The sequence below is a fragment of the Staurois parvus genome, unplaced genomic scaffold (assembly GCF_062004578.1).
Source record: "Staurois parvus isolate SC_StPar_1 unplaced genomic scaffold, SC_StPar_1.0 ptg000589l, whole genome shotgun sequence".
NCBI classification, from domain to species: domain Eukaryota; kingdom Metazoa; phylum Chordata; class Amphibia; order Anura; family Ranidae; genus Staurois; species Staurois parvus.
Window position 1 is genome coordinate 4369658 of NW_028318385.1, and position 15849 is coordinate 4385506.

The following is a 15849-nucleotide window of genomic DNA, read 5'->3' on the forward strand; positions in this document are numbered from 1 at the left end:
ATTTTGGGACTTTTTCATTTATATAGCAAAAAAAAGTAAAAATCCCAGTGGTGAATAAATACCACCAAAATAAAGTTTTATCTGTCTCAAAAAATTCTAAAAAATTCATATGGGTACAGTGTTGCATGACCGTGCAATTGTCATTCATAGTGTGATAGCTCTGAAAGCTGAAAGTTGGCCTGGACAGGAAGGGGGTAAAAGTGTCCGGACTTGAAGTGGTTAAAGGATAAGTTCACCTTTCATAACATGTTACATATTACACCCGTATTCAGAGTGTAACATGTTGCGAAAGGACCCCCACCACCACCGATGCCCCATTTTGACAGCTAGCGGGGGAGCTTCTCCTCCCGCTAGCTGATACAATTTTTTTTAAAAAATTGGCTGTGTGGGGCTCCACCTGCCCAGCCACATCGCTCATTCACAGTATTCTGTGAATGGGAAAACTACATGTTCCGCCAGTCTTTGTGGCTGTTAGTTTGTAGTTCTCAATGAACTACCATGGCACTGTTGAGCACTGTGGTAGTTCATTAATTCTTCCTGTCAGTGTTTATCTGCTTGCTCGTATGATGTATGGGCACACAGATACACTGACAGGTCTGCAGGAGTCTTGCATGACACCAGCAATTTGATGATCGCTGGTGCAATGCTTTACAGGCTTCCGAAACAAAGAATAGTAAATGCACATTTTTTTACCTGCAAAAAATGTGCATTTATTATTTTTTGTTAAAAGGTGAACTTATCCTTTAAACAGTATAGGCAGTTTTTGTTTTTTTTGTTATACCTGCACCTGAAGTGATCTGGCAGGCAGGGGCGGACTGACCATTTGGAAACTCGGACACTGCCCGAGGGCCTGGGGTCAGTAGGGGGCCCCATGTGATGCCCCTGGTACCTTTTTCATAGGCTTTTTTTGAGTTTGGGCAAGGACACAGGGGCCCCATGATCCCCTATTGCCCGGGGGCCCTATGAGTTGTCAGTCCGCCCCTTTAAGTAAGTCACCAATCATTTGCTGTGTTAAAGTAAACCTATTTCCAGCTACATACAGGTATCATAGGATGCCTGCACATACACACAGCTACAGACTAGAGCAGTCTCATACATGTGCCCAGGGTGCCCAACCAGATGCACACTTCCAGATTTCCCTAACTTTCTCCAATTTCAGCTCCAGCTCTTTTATATTGGGTCCCACAAAGAAAGAGTGTGTATTTTTATTGACCGGATAAGCTGCATTGTAGGATAATGGGTAATGGCTAATATTTGGAAAATACGTGAAATTACACACCTGGGTTCCAGAACTTTGCCCTAGGCTCACCAAAATGAATTTTTTGCCCTTACTTGAGATAAATGCTTTGGGCCTGCAGTTAGCTAGTCATAATAAAAGTGCATTGAATGCCTTCATAAAAGCTTGTACCACATTTCCAGCATCACGTCAAGCCCAATCCACCCACATAAATAGAGATTTTGCATAGCCTGTGCCTTGCTTATTGTTTTCAATACTACCAGGGATAGGTTGTCAAATTTCTATGGAAATATTTAGCACTGTCAACTGTAAAACAAAAATTGGACCAAAAACAAATGTTATGAACGAGTAGGGCTCTAACAGTAAACCCTGTTCTTGGATCTTGTAATAATGACAACTTTGGGATACATTTAAAATTTCATATTCAAGATCTTTCTCAAAAGAGGACAAAGATATGGCAGCTGCTAGAGCTAACTTGACCCATTAATTTTCCATCCTTGCAATATAAGAAATCACTATAAGTGTCATAAGGCAAAACAGGTGGACTTTAAGGAATGAAATACAGCACCAAGGTTGGAAGACTATTCGGTATATGGAGTTGTAAACTTTTGCTTGAATCCCCAATTCTCTTTTATATGGTTATAGGTAAGCCTAGTGCCTCAGTTCATACACAATATATACTGTAGAATATTCCTAAGGCCTCGTTCACACCATACATGCAGAAAAACAGATGGAAACTGACGTGCAGATTTTACTTGCAGAGACATTAATTTACATCAGTTTTCATGTGCACTTCAATAAGTTTTATACATGTTGCACATTCCTACACAGCAAAAATGTGCACCTGATACCAGTGGTGTCAACAGGGCACATAGAGAACAATTGATTCCATGGTGCCCTTGCAGAACGCGTGCAGAAAAACTGAAGTCTCTGCACCATGGTGTGAACGAGCCCTAAAAAGTTTAAGTGTGTGTCAATAAAATCTTTTGCTAGTATTTCTTTTCCAAATGACCATCATCTAATGTATTTGGCTAGTTTAAACCAACAAAATGTCTGTAACATAAAATATTTTATAGTTACCTTGTAATACATTTTACTTTGTTTCATTTCCAATTATAATTTCTGATTCATGCAAACTGCCTATAGGTGTTAACATGAATAATTCAGAAAGCACAGCTTAGGTAATTTCCTTTCTGTTCTGAAAGAATGGTCTTGTATCTTACATGTGTGCATATCAGCAAATAGCTTTCAGTATATAATATATTAAGTAATGTATAGGTTTACAGACACTCAGATATACAGTGGGTATAGAAAAGAATCACCCCCGTTTAAAATAATCACATTTTGTTGCTTTGCCCCATATGGAAGAAAAATATATTTGAAATACATTTTAAAAATATTGCCATATATTTGAAATGCTATAATTTTGGCCATATTCAATATATTTAAAAAAATAAAAAATAAAATTATATATACCGTGGGGCAAAAAAGTATTTAGTCAGCCACCAATTGTGCAAGTTCTCCCACTTAAAAAGATGAGAGAGGCCTGTAATTGGCATCATAGGTAGACCTCAACTATGAGAGACAAAATGAGAAAAAAAAATCTAGACAATCACATTGGCTGATTTGGAAAGAATTTATTTGCAAATTATGGTGGAAAATAAGTATTTGGTCAATATCAAAAGTTCATCTCAATACTTTGTTATATATCCTTTGTTGGCAATGACAGAGGTCAAACATTTCCTGTAAGTCTTCACAAGGTTGGCACACACTGTTGCTGGTATGTTGGCCAATTCCTCCATGCAGATCTCCTCTAGAGCAGTGATGTTTTGGGGCTGTCGCTGGGGAACACGGACTTTCAACTCCCTCCAAAGGTTTTCCATGAGGTTGAGATCTAGAGACTGGCTAGGCCACTCCAGGACCTTCAAATGCTTCTTACGAAGCCACTCCTTCGTTGCCCGGGCGGTATGTTTGGGATCATTGTCATGTTGGGAGAACCCAGCCACGTTTCATCTTCAATGCCCTTACTGATGGAAGGAGGTTTGCACTCAAAATCTCACGATACATGGCCCCATTCATTCTGTCCTGTACATGGATCAGTCGTCCTGGTCCCTTTGCGGAGAAACAGCCCCAAAGCATGATGTTGCCACCCCCATGCTTCACAGTAGGTATGGTGTTCTTTGGATGCAACTCAGCATTCTCTCTCCTCCAAACACGACGAGTTGTGTTTCTACCAAACAGTTCTATTTTGGTTTCATCTGACCATATGATATTCTCCCAATCCTCTTCTGGATCATCCAAATACTCTCTAGCAAACTTCAGACGGGCCCGGACATGTACTGGCTTAAGCAGGGGGACACGTCTGGCACTGCAGGATCTGAGTCCCTCGCGGCGTAGTGTGTTACTGATGGTAGCCTTTGTTATGTTGGTCCCAGCTCTCTGCAGGTCATTCACTAGGTCCCCCCTTGTGGTCCTGGGATTTTTGCTCACCGTTCTTGTGATCATTCTGACCCCACGGGGTGAGATCTTGCATGGAGCCCCAGATCGAGGGAGATTATCAGTGGTCTTGTATGTCTTCCATTTTCTAATTATTGCTCCCACAGTTGATTTGTTCACACCAAGCTGCTTTCCTATTGCAGATTCCGTCTTCCCAGCCTGTGCAGGTCTACAATTTTTTTTCTGGTGTCCTTCGACAGCTCTTTGGTCTTCAGCATAGTGGAGTTTGGAGTGTGACTGTTTGAGGTTGTGGACAGGTGTCTTTTATACTGATAACAAGTTCAAACAGGTGCCATTGATACAGGTAATGAGTGCAGGACAGAGGAGCCTCTTAAAGAAGAAGGTACAGGTCTGTGAGAGCCAGAAATCTTGCTTGTTTGTAGGTGACCAAATACTTACTTTCCACCATCATTTGCAAATAAATTCTTTCCAAATCAGCCAATATGATTGTCAGGATTTTTTTTCTCATTTTGTCTCTCATAGTTGAGGTCTACCTATGATGCCAATTACAGGCCTCTCTCACCTTTTTAAGTGGGAGAACTTGCACAATTGGTGGCTGACTAAATACTTTTTTGCCCCACTGTATATATATATATATATATATATATATATATATATATATATATATATATATATATATATATATATATATATGTATATACTGCATGTTGACTGTGTTTTTATTACAAAATATATGAAAGATATTTTTAAAAATTCATTTTGAATATACTGTATGTCTTTAAAAATGCAAATCTACATTTTTGGAATGCATTTACAAATACATGTAAAAATATATGTTAAAATTACTTTTAAAATGACTTTTTATGTTATAAAAAAATCTGAAGGCTATATTTAAAAAATATATATTTTTAAAAATATTTTTTTAAAATATGTTCTTAAGATTTTTTTTTAACATATATATATTTGTAAATGCATTCCAAAAATGTAGATTTGTATTTTTAAAGACATACAGTATATTTGAAATGTATTTTTAAAAATATTTTTCATATATTTTGTAATAAAAATGCATTTCAACATGCAGTATATATATATATATATATATATATATATATATATATATATATACACACATATATATATTTATTTAAATATATTTTGAAATATATTGAATATGGCCACAATTGTAGCATTTCAAACATATGTCAATATATTTGGGAAGAATATTTTTAAAATATATTTCAAATATATTTTTCTTCCATGTGGGGCAGCCTGCAATGAAGACACATTTTTTTGTTTTATCCAGCTATATTTACTGCCTCTTACAATATCCAAGTGAAAGATATAACAACAACATGTCAGGAAAAAAAAATTCAAAAACAAAATCACTGAGTTGAAAAAAGGATCACCCCCTCCTAAAAATTACTTGGAAACTCAGTCAGGTGTAGCTAATCACCTTCCCAATGTCACACAAAGCCATTTGACTTTCAGCTCTGTTCAGCTGTGGTCATTTTGATTAGCTCAGCATGAAAAGAGTTTTCCTGGAGCATTTCAGTCCCCAGTAGCGCAACTGAGGCAAACAATCAACTATGGGTGGCAAGGCACTGTCAAAAGAACTCTGGTATAAAGTTGTGGACAGACACAAGTCAGGAGATGGATACAAAAAAATTTCAAAGGCTTTATCAATGCCTAGAAGCACAGTGAAGTCTATTATTTAGAAGTGGAAGGTATTTGGTACAACACAGACCCTCCCTGGATCAGGACGTAACTCCAAACTGGATAAAAGAGCCAGGAGGAAACTAGTCAGAGAGGCTACCAAGAGGCCTATAACAACTCTGAAGCAGTTACAGGAATTTATGACAAAGAGTGGTCATTGTGTGCATGTGACAGCAATATCACAAATTCTCCAGAAATGTGGCTTGTATGGGAGAGTTGCAAGAAAAAAGCCAGTCCTTATGAAAGGCCACATGCAGTCATGACTGAGCTTTGCCCAAATGCACCTTGAAGATTCTGAGACCACATGGAAAAAGGTGTTATGGTCAGATGAGACTAAAATGGAATTATTTGCCCTCAACATTATACAATATGTCTGGCGGAAATCCAATAAATCTCACCATCCAAATACCACCATTCCTGCAGTAAAGCATGGAAGTGATAATGTCCTGTTATGGGGGTGTTTCTCTGCAGCAGGGACTGGAGCACTAGTCAGGATAGATGGAAAAACGCATGGAGCAAAATACCATCAAATTCTTGAGGAAAATCTGCTGCCCTCTGCCAGAAAGTTGTCAATGGGAAGAAGGTTTACCTTCCAACATGCCAATGACCCCAAGCACACAGCCAAAATGACCACACAGTGGTTGAAGGACAAAAAAGGTAAATGTCTGTGCATTCTCAGAGCCCAGACTTAAACCCCATTGAAATTCTGTGGAATGACTTGAAGACTGCAGTTTACAAAAGATCACCATCAAATTTAACTGAACTTGAGCAGTTCTGCAAAGAAGAGTGGGCAAATATTGCAAAGTCTAGATGTGCAAAGTTAGTAGAGACATATCCCAACAGATTAAAGGCTGTAATCAAAGCAAAAGGTGCTTCATCAAAATACTGATGCAACGGGGTGATCCTTTTTCCAACTCAGTGATTCTGATTGTGAATTTTTTTAATTTTCTTCTGACATGTTGCTGTTATATTATTCACTTGGATGTTAAAAGGTGCACTGAGTAAATACAGCTGGATAAAACAAAAATTGTGTCTGTGTCAGGGATCCGGGTATGACCAGAGATGTGTGGACTGACACAGGGAAACGCAGGCTTCAAGTATGGTGTAAAACAATATAATTTATTAAGACTATACAGTACACCCAAACACACAGTGCAAAAACCAAACCTCCAATAGATCACAATATGTGCGGGAACACAAGCGTAGTCAGGCAGGCCGGGTCGGTAACTATCGGGCAGACAAGGTACAAAGGAGCAGGCAGGAGAGTGGTCAGGAATAGCCGGGGTCGATATAGGCAGAGTTCTAGCAGAGTCACGATCAGGCAGGAATATCAGACAGGAAGCAGACAGGATGCAGGTACAGGGGCTCATGGGAACAAACACCAAGGCCCTGATTGCAGGCCTGGTCCTGCTTAAATACACCTCTTGCAATCAGCCTCAGGTGATGGCTTGACTGCAGGAGTGAGATTCTGGCTGCTGAGAGCACCCGCTGGCCAGCACTGGTACTGCAGCCCACAAGGCAGGTGAGCCCCAGCACCACCTGTGGTGAGTCCATTCCTGACAGCCTGTCTTCATTTCAGGTTGCAAAGCAACAAAACGTGATTCTTTTAAAGGGGGGGTTATTCTTTTCTATACCCACTGTATAACCATTACATTCACAAAACCTGTTATCTTGTTAACAGTAGCTCACAAAAAAATCCAAAGGTGTAACTGTTTTGTTATTATACTGATGCTAAGTAACTAAAAGTTGTATTTACATAAAATTGTTCCTGTTTAAACCATATGGTGGCTTAGTGGATTCATACAAATGTAAACCTTTGCACTGTATTTTTAATTTCTAATTTAAAAAAAACTATTCTGAAAGCTAAAGAAAAGAAAAAGTCATGTAAAGAGGAAGTTTTCCATAGCAAATAATGATTTCTTAATAATCAGATTGTAGAATATTTATGTATTTTGCTGGTGTGGAAAAGCGAATGGGAGCAAACACAGAAATGGATGTTATAGGCAATCTAGGTTACTATGAAAAATTTAATAAAAATGTAATACAATAGGAAATATAAAATTCATGCAAACCTTTTGAAAATGCTAAAGTAACCAAAAAGAGAATGAGTAATTATGCGAATATGTCAGAGCGTATTGCTGAGAAAAGCAAATCTTGGAGATTTTCTGACGCAGAATCACTCTTACTGATTTTAGCATGAGTAGTTTTATAGACTCCAGACGGGTCTCTCTGACAGACGTCAGCACTAACCCATTAAATTGCCATTTAATGGCTACAAACAGCCAAATTGCACTGCCTTGGGTCACTGGAGGTTGACATCCCCGCCATGCACGTTTGTAATACATGGCTTGTAAAATCTATTTACATAGCCACACAGCAGAAAGGTGGGATGGGAGAGGTTACTAAATGGTGGTAAAGTCCCCCTCAAAAATGTAAAAATCTATCCTGAGAAATGACAAGTCTTGTAAAACGGGAGGCTGTGATTTAATGACGTTGGTGCACGCAGAGAGGAGTTTTTGCTAATAAATTGACCGGTGACATGATGTCTAATAAATGACACCTTTGTATTTACAGACATATTAAACAAAGGTACCATAGAATTCTGAAATATTTCACATACAATAAATGTATCATGTAATAAAATATATTGTATGCAAAAGTGTGTTTTCTAGCAGCCTTGCTGTATTTCTTTTCCCAATTGTCAGTTTTATCTTGCAAAGCATTGCATCCAGGGATGATCTTAATAATATCACCTGCCAGCTATTCTGTTCACAATGCTCCAGAGTATCATGTCAAGGGTTGGTGCACAGAGTCCTGTCTGCTTTGCTATGAGAAAACAGGAATGTAATGTTCTGGAACAGCTTTTGTGCCAATGCGCTGCGCAAACTGTCGGCGCTATATAAATCCTGTATAATAATAATATTTCCTGGTAGAGGGTATCCTTTTTCTCTCATTTCCTGAGGAGATTGTGATTATGAGAAAGCTGGGTGTCTGGTTTAAGGTCAAGGAAAGCTAGGTGCCTGGTCAAGACTGCGACCTAGGCCTAGAGGGCATTTTCCCTCCCTTTAAGGCAAGCCTTGAAGACCTGGGAAGATATTTGCTTCTCAGTTAGGGTCAACACTAGAACAGGGTTACACTCACACCTTTTGGTTTGTTGGGCTATGCCCACTAGAAGAAGTTCTGTGCAATGCTTCTGGATGCCCACCCAGTAACTGCTGGTCAAGGAGCTGTAGGTGCCCTATGTGAGTTCCACATTCTTTTTCCTCCTGTCCTACCTCCATCAAGTTCAAGTAGATCTGAAATTACAGCAATATGTTCTTTGCAGTCCCACTATCTTTTCACCTGGCCTTGTGCATGATGTGCTAGGTACTGTTGGCCAGGGTCCAGATTTTTCAGATTTGGGCTGCTAAAAAATGGTTAAGGGAGAAAAAATACAATGAGCCAATCACCTTTGCTGCAGTGCTCATGTGTAAACAAGGAACACACTGATGGGAGGAAAGAACAGAGAGACAGAGCTGAGTCTGCTACTTCTTCTTCACTATCTAATGGCTGTTCTATCTGGCAAGGCTTTGCAAGTCTCAGTTCTGTAAATATCAGTATATATATATATATATATATATATATACACACACACACACATTCACTGGTCACTTTATTAGGTACACCTGTTCAATTGCTTTGTAACACAATTTGTTACTCAGCCAATCACATGGCAGCAACTCAGCACATTTAGGCATGTAGACATGGTGAAGATGATTTGCTGAACTTCAAACTGAGCATCAGAATGGGGAAGAAGGTGGGTTTAGGTGATTTTGAACATGACATGGTTGTTGGTGCCAGACGGGCTGGTCTGTGTATTTCAAAAACTGCTGATCTACTGGGATTTTCAGGCACAACCATCTCTAGAGTTTACAGAGAATGGTCCGAAAAAGAGAAAATATCCAGTTAGTGGCCGTTGCATGGATGACCTTATTGATGTCAGAGGTCAGAGGAGGATGGGCAGACTGGTTGCTGCGACATTCAGATGTTAGGGTCAGGATTCGGAGTAAACAACATGAAAGCATGGATCTATCCTGCCTTGTGTCAATGATTCAGGCTGGTGGTGGTGGTGTAATGGTGTGGGGGATATTTTATTGGCACTAGCAAGGTATACCTAATAAAGTAGCCGGTGAGTGTGTGTATGTGTATATATATATATATATATATATATATATATATATATATTCTCATCTGTGTGCCTGCAGTCCAGCTTTAAAGAAGCATTGTACTTATGCTAGATTAACACAAATGCAAACCAATATTCAGATGTACCTAGTGTCTTTGCTACGTCCAAGTCCTGTTGCATATATCCTGTGCTCTTCTCTGTGTTTCCAAGAGACCAGTAAGCACTGCTTAGGGCAGAAAACACTGAACCCCTCAGTTTTAGACTGCAAGTCCCAATTTTCAGTGCAGCTTCTAACACAACCACTGAAGCACCATGATGTCCTGCAGTTAAAAGTTCTTGACCAATCACTGACACCACCACAAATGGGCTCTTGTCCAGTTTCATCTTCTGAAGTTGCTGGTAAGTAGGTTCCAAAGACTCTGATAAAAAAAGAGAAACAAAAACTGTCATTAATGAGAAATAATGTAACATACTGTAGTTCAATGTATGATAACGGCCAAAATTTAGTTTAATTAAAAATATAACACAAGAGAATAAAGTAATACAATGTAAAGGGTCCAGAATCAGTAAGATAAAATTATTCAGTTTAAATAGCAGACTAGTAGTCACAAAAACTCCAGCTTGACATGTTCTTGCATGTTCTTGACATGTTAATGCAAAAAACAAAAATAAATTACATACAGAAGTAAAAAGTATTTTAGGCATGTTTATGATACCAAGTCTATTCTATACTGTATGGTTAATATTTAGCATAATTGTTCCTTGACTTCTGGAAGATAGTAGGACGTCATTTATTTCACTATAAAAAAATGGACAAAACAGTCACCATCTATTTGGGTAGTGCCAGTTTTGCTTACACATATATATGACTGATAGTAAACCAACTAATACATTTACTGTATGCCAAACTTTACATTGAAACTTTAGGAGTCCCTTCTTCAACAAGCTGTATATCTGCTGCTTTGTAAGGCACTTAAAGCAAAAGGCTGGGCATGATTGCCCTAAATATGGATATTCCTATACAGAAAAATAAATCCTGTTGGTTTGATAAAGTGTTATCACCCAGCATTATGTCATATTCATAAATGCACCATTCTACTGTTAAACTCATGAAAACTGTTACCTTAACACCCTAAATATATTTTTCACTAACAAATAATGCTTCCAGAAATGAAGTCAGCAAAACAAGAGCAATGGTCAAAAAGAGGTCAATTTGTAATGTGGCAAGTGGTCTATTTTATGAGCTTCAGTTTAAGGTTGCATTTCAATAAGCTGTTACGACCTGCGCAGATGGTTAAAGGCTCCTTTGCTCCGTCAACGTAGCTCTGCAGATCTTAAAGTCTGTCCTTATAGACCCCTAACAATTCTTGTTTTCCAGGATATAAGTGCTTGATGACAAACACAGCAGTCAGCAGTGTCATGATTTAGACAGATCTACCTGAACAAACATGGATCTCATTAAAAATTGGCTGGCTAGTGGTCCTTGTGGATTACAGTAAGCACCAATGAAATAATGTGAGTGCATAGCTAATCAGTGTGACAAAGAGGGTACTAAAGGGAAAAATGGTACATAATTCCTTCACAGCACACATGACTATGTAGATTGTAGAAGGACAAATGCAAGTGGAGAACCATAACATCTCTAAGCTTTAGACACACCATAAAGTATACATATGTATGCCATCATGATTATTAAATTGTTACAGGGTTTGCTCTTAAAATCTCCTGTCTCAGTCTGTACCATTGTGGCAGTTGCTCCCCATGCAATCTTTTGTTATCAGCACCAAAGAGTGCAGATTAGATTGCTTTCAGTGGAGCAACTCCAACTTGTTTTAGCATGTGTGTATGAAATAATAAAATACAAAATGTTAATACCATATTTATTACAACATAAAACAATACATTACTATCCATACAACAGCCCAGTAGTGACAATAAAAATTACACAATTTATTGTGTTTACATGTATTAGCTGATAATAACGTAGGAGTATTTTCCACTAATCCCAGAAAATTGGTATTTGGTTCAACTTGTGTTTTCCTATCTGTTTTAATCCACTGCTCATGGTATGTATGTGAAGTCAACATATATCTTCTGTGTTGCCCTACACATATATAAACCTACACCATATCATCAAAAGAAATAAAATCTGCTGGTAATAAAAAACATTCCATTGACATTCCACATGAGGACAGTCAGTGTGAGTGCAGTGCAGGAGGAGTGTGGCTGTGTGCTGAGGCTGAGATACCTTTCAGTGTGCTGGAACATTGTTTGCTGGAGGCCAGAACTGGAGAAACTGTGATGAAATACATAGAGAAGAGCTATGGGCTGCAACACCATCACATTCACCTAGCATCTGCCTTTAGCTCAGGCATGCAGGCAAGAGAGTCTGCTTAACTGAGAAAACCCCTCCTCCCCTACTCCAAATGATAGAAAAAAATGCCCATGAAGATTCATGGGACATATGACATCATTCTGGCCTAGGCCAGAAACCAGGAAGCAACTGAAGAAATGTAAAAAAAAGTTTAGAACAAGAAAAAATAGAATATACCTTCCTATCTATTTACTACTATTTACTAATACAAGCACCATAAGCTTTAACCACTTGCCCTCCTGAGGATTTACCCCCCTTCCTGACCAGGCCTCTTTTTGCTACTCGGCGCTGCACTAATTCAACTGATAATTGCGCGGTCATGCAATGCTACACCCAAACAAAATTTACGGCCTTTTTTTCACACAAATAGAGCTTTCTTTTGGTGGTATTTGATCACCTGTGCGCTTTTTATTTTTCACGCTATAAACAAAAAAAGACCAAACATTTTGAAGAAAAACTTTATTTTTTACTTTCAGCTATAAAAAATATATAGTAAACTCAAAGTTAGTTATAAATTTAGGCTAAAATGTATTCTGCTACATGTTTTTGGTAAAAAAAAATCCCAATAAGTGTATATTGATTGCTTTGTGTGAAAGTTATAGTGTCTACAAACTATGGTATAGATACTGCAATTTTTTTTTTTGCTATACAGCGCTGCGCTAGTTTAATGAAAAATTGCGCGGTCATGCAATATGGTACATAAATGAAATTTACATCCTTCTTTTCCCACAAATTGAGCTTTCTTTCGGTGGTATTTGATCGCCTGTGCATTTTTTATTTTTTGCACTATAAAAAAAAGTCTGACAATTTTGAGAAAAAAAACAATATTTTGGACTTTTTGAATTAATGGCACCCGCCTGCGTATCCGCATTCCTCTGTGTGGGTGGTGCGGCTGCATGGATTTTTGTGCGGATCCACAGCAGCACCAACCACACAGATGTAAACCAGGGGTAACACTTTTGGACATTAATCAATTAATTATTAAATGAGTTATTATTTTATTAAATTGTGTTGAGAGGCTTATTTATTTAAGCCTCTCGGCACAATTTAATAAAGTAATAATTAATTTAATAATTATTTAAATACTGCCCAAAAGCGTTAAAGTGTTTTTAAAGTGAAGATTTTAGAAGAACTTTAGGAAGGCTTAGAACCTATCATTTTATGTGTTCCAGATATGGATATTTCCCCTCTTTTCCTGTGGAGTCACTTGGTTAAGATATAAATAGCAATCTCCCCAACATATACAATTATATTTTTATTATAGCTATAAAAAACGTACCAACTGTTCTTCATCTATCCAAAAGAAAAGAAAAAAAAAGTTGTCTGGACTTCCACTTTAGTAGATTACTAATTCTTTGAAAGTATCAGAATTCCTACGAATTTGCTCTTTGTTATTAGTTGTTCATTTTTAATGCAGTTGGGAAAATGCCTATAATGTTGTGATTATAGGCTTAAGCTTTCAGTTAGCAGTTAAAGCAGAACTGCAGTAATAGAACATCCCATTAGGATAACATAATAAAGGCAGCTTTTTTCTGCAATATTCATATCCAGTCAGGAGCTGTCTCCCCCCAGAGTACTAGATGTTCTCTGTCTACCCTGTAGAATGATAGTTAGTATTTTTCAATCCACTTCCCCTGAGCCCAGGCTGTCATGAATCTGTCCCCAGCCTGTGACTAGACTGTGAAAGGAGAAGTAGCACAGTGATGAAATCAACGCTCTATCACTCTGCTCTCTCCTAGCATGCTTCTTTTTAGCATATAAATTGGTTTGCTCCCTGTGTTGCTTCTTCCTCTACCACTCTAAGCTCTGCTATACAAGGACTGCAAGTGGCTGGTACCATGTCAAATTCGGATACTTCTATTGCTTCCATTAAAAAAATGATGTGTCAATGGACAAAGAACTGTATTAATTTGTGTCTTTTATATCTGCCTTGAGTTTAACTTTAGCAAATGCATGTGCTTAGGTATATTGACAAAAATGAATCTGGGATTGACATGGGCAGGCTAATGGTTTCTAACTGAAGAGGCACAGAATTAATCACAGTGGTTCCCAGCATGTCACTGGTACAAATAGTGTCTAAACAGATTTTACATCTTCTTCCTCCCTATGCTGATATAGGAGTCTTTTTAGTCTTGTTAACTGAGGGACAAAGAATCACTTCTACCTTGCATGAGATATTGCAGTATTTCTAAATAACATCTGCTAATCTAACCACATACATTGACCTGAATGAGACACTAATCATAATACAGGCTTGCAACTGCTAGTGACATCTGTAATGTAGAAAGAGAAATCAACAGTTCTCTCCCATGAAAGGTAACACTGATTATGATAAAAAATAACAAGTAGCAGAAAGCCCATCATACACTTGTAAAGCTTGTTGAATAATAGAAGCATAATCAGTCTCCCCATGTATGGAGCATAAATTATTATACTGGCACAAGCAAACAGGTGGGTACATTTTTGCTTCAACCTTCTGTTGATTTAAATATAAATAACTCCTCACAAATACTTCTTCTTATTATTATTATTATACAGGATTTTTATAGCGTCAACAGTTTGCTCAGAGCTTTACAATATAAAGGGAGACAATACAGCAATGATACTGTTCAATACAATTGGATTAGGAGGGCCTTGCTCCTGGGAGCTTACAATCTAATAGGGAGGGGCTGGTGGAACAAAAGGTAATACCTGTTGGGGATGAACTGATGGGAGAAAAAGAAGAGTCCATAATTAGCTGAAGGCAGGATATGCTTCCCTAAAGAGATAGGTTTTCAAGGATTGCCTAAAAATGGACAGAGTAGGTGATAGTTGGACAGATTGGGGTAGAGAGTTCCAGAGGATGGGAGAGGCTCTGGAGAAGTTCTGGAGATGAGCATGAGAGGGGGAGACAAGGGAGCTAGAGTGCAGGAGGTCTTGGGAAGAGCGAAGATAACGGTTTGGATGATATTTGGAGACAAAATTGGTGATGTAATTTGGGGCGTTGTAAATGGCTTTATATGTTATTAATGATTTCTCACCTGTGGGCAATAACGGGGAGCTATGAGAATGTGGAATAAATATTGTATATGCACATCCAGTGAACGGAAGAAATTTTTGCCTTCTGTTTTTCCAGTTGAGGAGACTTGCTTGCTTTTTTTGTGTCTTGGGAGAGCAGAAACACAGAAAGCAATAAAATACCTGAGAGAGGATTTAAACCTTCTACAATAAAAAGAAAAAAAAAACCTAAACTATTGAAGTTTAAATTCTAGGTGAGTTCTTAGGTCAACAATAAACAGGTAGGTGTTTATGTTATGAAAAATGATCTAATATGAGTCTGTTCTCATTATGGCCATCGGAGCTGCTAATTCAAATTTTAAGTCACACAATTCTTCTTCCAAGCACTTACTGGTAAAATAGCTTGATCAATGCCAAAAATGTTCATTGTAGAGAAGCTTTCACTGCTTATTTGTTAGCTGATGCACATGTTGTTAGTATAGTTTGCGGTGCTCAGATCGGTCGTGCTACTGGCAAAACCCGCATTAGCAGTGGCCAGCATTGCAGTTTGAGGTGAAGAAGGCCATGTTGTTACATCAGTGTTTCTCTACCTCTTTTCAATCAAGGCACCCTTTGAAGTTGTGAACAATCTTTAGTCACCCTTTAAAATTATGGACAGTCTCAAGGCACCCCATTCCCCTCCCTCTTAGATTGTAAGCTCCAAGGAGCAGGGCCCTCCTAACCCTTTTGTATTGAACTGTATTGTTGTTGTATTGTCTCCCGTTATATTGTAAAGAGCTGAGCAAACTGTTGTTGCTTTATAAATCCTGTATAATAATAATTCTAAAATGTAAAAAAAAACAATTCTAATAGTTCTACCTAATGCAGAAACACCCACACATGCAGAACACCCAATGTAAGAGGGGA

At 38.2% G+C, this 15849-nt stretch overlaps 1 protein-coding gene across 2 annotated transcripts in view; it reads right to left on the reverse strand.

Moving 5' to 3' along the window:
• The window catches only part of TTC28 (tetratricopeptide repeat domain 28), a 670967-nt gene that overhangs the window by 442454 nt on the left and 212664 nt on the right, over positions 1-15849 (reverse strand). For both annotated transcript variants that reach the window (XM_089692516.1, XM_089692515.1), the window contains exon 3: positions 9719-9991. In XM_089692516.1, coding sequence (XP_089548642.1) covers positions 9719-9991 — 273 coding nt within the window. The remainder of the gene's footprint in view (positions 1-9718; positions 9992-15849) is intronic.